This window comes from Mandrillus leucophaeus, unplaced genomic scaffold, assembly GCF_000951045.1.
Source record: "Mandrillus leucophaeus isolate KB7577 unplaced genomic scaffold, Mleu.le_1.0 Scaffold473, whole genome shotgun sequence".
NCBI lineage: Eukaryota > Metazoa > Chordata > Mammalia > Primates > Cercopithecidae > Mandrillus > Mandrillus leucophaeus.
This window is the reverse complement of record NW_012105065.1, coordinates 1,116,963-1,122,739: the sequence shown is the minus strand read 5'-3', so window position 1 is coordinate 1,122,739 and position 5,777 is coordinate 1,116,963. Positions and strand designations below refer to the sequence as shown.

Here is a 5,777-nt window from a genome sequence, read left to right as displayed (position 1 = left end):
GAGCTAGCATTCTGATAGTGAATATTTACGCACAGCATCGTCATTGAATTTTGACGGGTTAGGTCAGCTCAGCTGAAGTAGAATCATGAGGGGATAGCATCTATTGTACTTGAAAAGAGTTCACACACATAGGAAAGAGGAATAAACAAAACAAAAAAGAAAAAAAACAAATACACTGCAGAAGCTAATAATAAGTACACAAAGTACACAAGTGTATTTATTACATTTTGCAAGCACTTTGTTCTACATTTCAAAAACGCCACCATCAAGCTGTTGGCACATTTATGTACAAAACAGATTAATTGTAATGCCTGCTACAAAGCACTCTGTGAAAATACAAACTCTAATACCAGAAATAAAAGTCAAAAGTGTCAACATCATTACATAAGTTGAAAAGACAGTTTTATCACAAACTGTTAAGACACGGAACTGAAACACTATAATATAGAATTTAAAGAAGCCCATTAATATTTTGCTGAATATCTGTAATACTGCATATATCAGAAAAATGTTGAACCAGTAAGATAATCTAAGCATAAAGAAAAGGAAGCAAAATGAACCCCAAATTAATTAAATAATACTACAGAATGCATAATCATGCCACAGATATCTCTAGTAGTACCCCCTACCTACTACAAGAACTTGTAAAATTACTGATGATGCATGACTAGTCATTGTACAAAGATTGTTTCACTCAATAAATTTTATTAGAAATGCAGTTACACTGAGAAAGGATTTCACAATGGTCAAATCAGTGCACAATACTACCTAGTTTAATACACTGACAAAAATGTCTTGTCAGGCTACATCATTTTAGAAGACACTTTACAGCATTCTTGTAGCATTAGAAATAATCAAAAGAAGAGAGTCAAGGTTAAAACAAACACCAAATTTGGTCCAATAATACTGATTGCTTTTTTTAAAATTCCTTTGATACAGGTACTTTTTATAAATGAATATGAAGGAACATTCGGTTAAAATGACTTACTTGAAATAAAAACACAAATATATCACTACACTTTCAAACAATACATTCTATAGGGGCCTCTGACCACACTTTAGAAAACACTACAGGTAAACCAACATAGATTGGAAGGCTGCAAGCAAAGCTATTATATTAATGGAAGCCTTTTCAAATATATCATACACATTTTAGGAATAGTTTACAGAGGTGCAATCCATTAAAACTTTTAAAGTAGGTAAAACAACTTCCGAGGGGTTAGTGTGCTTATTCGTAATAAACCACCTTCATAAAGGTAATTAATTTTCCACATTAGCATATTAAAAGTTCCAATCCAGCCACTTCTTAAATCACAAAGAGATCATTCTCCAATAGTCTACAGTAGTTATTTCCATTAAAATTGTCTCTATATACTAAACTTTAAAAAGGTAAGCCTGGTGTCACAATCTTAAAAAGGCAACTAGCCATGCATTAGCATTACTGTTTCTACATGCTCACAACATAAACATGAGTAATCTGAGATAAATACCTTTTAAGAACATCAAGAAAAAGTACAATGTTAACAAAGATAAGAAGCACTTCTTTTTTTTAAACCTACTCTTACAAATTTAGAAATTGCACCTTAGATTGATGAAAACATGAACCAGGGCCTATAGTAATATGGCCCCTGATCTTCAGACAAAATTTCCATATTTCAAGAGTCATCATGATGTCATCTCTGTCTATTGTTCATAATGTACAATGGTCCCTTTGAAGGTTACCTGTAGTTAAACTAGTTACCGAAATCAAAACTAAAAAGTATAAAAAGCTATCTTCTTTTCAAAACATAAGAAATAATGCAAAAGGTGTTATGTATAACACATGGGAAGTGGTTAAAAATCAAACAAAGCTTTGCATTTGACAATGTTAGTGTCTTTGATTTTACAGAACTAGTAAATGAGTTTGAGAAATTTCAAAAAAAAAAAAAAAGGCTGGATAGGAGCTTGTAGAAAAGATCTGATTTACATCAATTTAATAAATTGGGAAATTAAGTGCTAACCAACAAAGAATTGTACTCAGGTGATTCATAAGTCACCTTACATATCATTGATGAGAAGCACTTTCACTTTGTTTTTTAAAGGTTGGATGGTTGGATGGCCCTTAGTTAAACACCAATGCATTCAAATGGTAGAAAGAACAGGAAGATGCATTTATGTGTATGCATTGAGCCGCTCTTTGGAGCGAGTAGAATGGATGTCATGAAGCTCTTGCTCTTCCTTCGACTTGATGTCTTCATACTTCTGCATCCGGCAGGCGTCTTTCACATAGGCCCAGTTGGCAGACAGAACCATAAGGTAGTGAACCTAATCAAAGACAAAAATAATTTATATTGGAAGTTTGTTCAGTGTCTTCATTACACCTTGCTATCTGGAAAGAAGTCTTAGAATTATAGATCTTTTTAGGAAATGTTCACATATAAAATGGAACCAAAATTTCTCCAGTAATAGAAACAATATAAAATATATTTTTCACTCCTCCAATTATATCCCACCTATTCTTGGCACTCTTTCTTTCAGTATCTCTTTCTCTTCTTTTTCAATTCTTGGAAGTAATCCAAGACTAATTCTTAATCTTTATGGGATGTTTCCTGCCCAATGTGTCCTCATTTGCCCAAACCATAGGCGATTCATTTCATGTTCATGTATCTATGTTTTATAATCCATAATCAGAAATATTCTCACATACTGTTTGTGTCTAATTGACTTGAATTAATTAGAGGATCTAATACCCCACTTAAAGAGAGATCATGGAAACACCCAAATATACCTGTGGATTTGATTAACAGGTTAATTTTGCATATAATGAATTTTGCAGTTTCTTTTTTACTATAAACTACAAGAGATGAAATATTGTGTTATATGGGTTTTTTTATGTGTATATACATTCACAACAGCTACAATAGTGCCATGTTCAAAAAGGAAGCTCCTGGTTTGTCTGGAGTAACGAAGTTGCTCGAGAAATAAAGCTCCTTTATTTGACTTGAGTTGACCCAGCAATGAGCCTGTTTATTTGTTTTTCTTTTCTTTCTTCCCTCTTGGTCCACAGGGGAGATAAAGCAGCTTTCCACATGATGAATTTTGATGAATAGGGAAGAGAAACTAAGTGGACAGTTATTTACTTTCACTGAGTTTTAAAGGGTGGGCAATATTTTAATCCAACATTCAGAAAAATAGAACACTAAGATTTTGATAATTAGTAAACAGTACATTGAAAGAGGAGGCGGGTTGGTTCTAGAAAAGTACAGATGGATATAAAGAATGCAATGTCAATTCTAAATAGCGAATATTGTGGCGTGTTCAGATAGTCAACAAACAGCAAAAAAAAAAAAAAACAAAATAATTTTGACATGGAATGTAGGGAAAAAGATGCATACCACTATAAATAACCTATTTTTAGAATTTTCTGTTTCCTCTGAAGTTTAGCATTTTGTTTAAGGAAAATTATAAGCCACCTGAAAGCAGGGGCTGTGAGTTACATTCTTGTACATTATGGCATTTACATAGTGAAAACTTAATCACTATATGTATATATATATGGATTAAATAAGGCTTATACACATAATGAAGTTTATGCAGTATTTTGTTGCTATAAAATATCAAGTGCTGTGGAGAATGCTTAGTACATAGCAGATACACAAAATATTTGCCAAATAAATGAGTACACTTTTCAATCTTCAAAAACTTTTCATAATATCTGAGAAAATGTGGCCCCCAAATTATTATTAAATATGTATGAGTGAGGCTGGGCGCAGTGGCTCACGCCTATAATCCCAGCACTTTGGGAGGCCAAGGCGGGTTGATCACCTGAAGTCAGGAGTTCAAGACCAGTCTGGCCAACATGGTGAAACCCCATCTCTACTAAAAATACAAAAATAACTGGGTGTGGTAGCATGTGCCTGTAATCCCAGCTACGCAGGAGGATGAGGCAGGAGAATCGATGGAACCTGGGAGGCGGAGGTTGCAGCGAGCTGAGATCATGACACACTACTCTAGCCTGGGCAACAGAGTGAGACTCTGTCTCAAAAAAATACATATCTATATATTTATATAATATATGTGCTATATATAAAAGTATTTATTTTTATATTGTGTATATATATACACATGTGAGTGAAATACTGAAAAGAAATTCAAGGGTAGGTGCAGTGGCTCACACCTGTAATCCCAGCACTTTGGGAGGCCGAGGCGGGCGGATCACGAGGTCAGGAGATCGAGACTATCCTGGCTAACACGGTGAAACCCCGTCTCTACTAAAAATACAAAAAATTAGCTGGGTGTGGTGGCAGGTGCCTGTAGTCCCAGCTACTCGGGAGGCTGAGGCAGGAGAATGGCGTGAACCTGGGAGGCAGAGCTTGCAGTGAGCTGAGATTTTGCCACTTCACTCCAGCCTGGGCGACAGAGGAGACCCCGTAAAAAAAAAAAAAAAAAATCAAGGTCACTCCAATTCAGAAACAGGTGCTTCCTAATGGATCTTACAGGCAGTTCCTCTGGCCTTAAGCGGAACACAAGTTACAGGGCTTATTACTGTCCCTTGCTAGGTGAACAGTGATTACTGAAATCTGGTCCAATGCTAAGTTGACTTACTTTGTCAGCATGTAGCATTCCTAACTTCTCTACAAAATAATGGAGTAGAGTAGAACAGAGTAAGTTCTTAAGAAATACTATTAATAGCATTATAATTAATATTCTTAAGTTCCTAATATTAAGTTTTTAAGAAATATTATTAATAATAAGGTGCCTGCTTTATTATTCCTGGTACTAGCAGTATTAGTACCAGGAACAGTAGCAGTCATTATATTTTCCCTCTCTCCTAAGACCTGCACTATTATTAGAGCTAATAAGTTGGAAATATGTAGGTCAATCATTTAAGCTAGTATGGAGTTTTGTGATGACTCTAGACAGAGAAAATAACCCCCAAAGAATGCTTAGTCCTTGAAAAAATTATCTTCTAAACTTTCTGTTTTAAATAAAATTTATGTATAGCTTTAAGAATATGGAAAGCATAGATTGCTTAAGAAATACCTAATATATAAATTTCTATCATCTCAAAATCTGTGGATTTGTTTTCAGAGTAAGCATTTTCAGGGATATTTAAATAACATTTGTCTAAATAGGTGTTTTTCACTAGTGTATATCTGTATTTTTAGACAGAATTTTATATGCACATATATGTAGGAAATGCAAACAAATGTTCATTATAATCCACTTTTTAAAAGATACCTTCACGGACTTCTTGTACCTGGGTATATATTGCTTGTACATATCCGTGTCATTCAAGTTTTTGACAGTACAGGAATGGGTGCATGAACACAAAGATACATATGTCTCCCCTGATGTCACAGCCAGCATATATTCTCCTAAGGACCATAATGTTTGATATATCATTGGCCAGAACTTGTTGATCCTTCCCCAGGGCATAGTTTAGCATTAATTTTAGGTTAAGAATATAAGGCCTTTGCTTCTTCTTCTATTTTGATCCCCCCAATTAATCAACCATCATGATCTTTATCAAGCATCTCACATTCTGAAACAAAATTTCTATATAGAGTTTTATTGTCACTAGATCAAAAATGCTGAGCGATGCTAAAGTAACAAAACATATGAAAATTCATGTTAGTACTGACATAGTCAGTTTTATTGAAAATATATGTAAGTCACTTTTAATAAAACAAATTAAATACAAAATAATTATGAAATCACTAAAATAACCAGTCTGACTTGGCTTATTAGCACATTAGTATTTTTCTCATCATTCCTATTTTTAGTCTCTGACAAGA

General features: G+C 34.1%; 1 protein-coding gene across 1 annotated transcript in view; it reads right to left on the bottom strand.

Annotated features, from left to right (window-relative positions):
• Positions 1 to 188: 188 nt before the first annotated feature.
• GPM6A (glycoprotein M6A) overlaps positions 189 to 5,777 on the bottom strand; it is a 388,474-nt gene continuing 382,885 nt past the window's right edge. The window contains 1 exon segment of the mRNA XM_011995126.1: positions 189 to 2,304. Coding sequence (XP_011850516.1) covers positions 2,152 to 2,304 — 153 coding nt within the window. The 3' untranslated portion in view covers positions 189 to 2,151.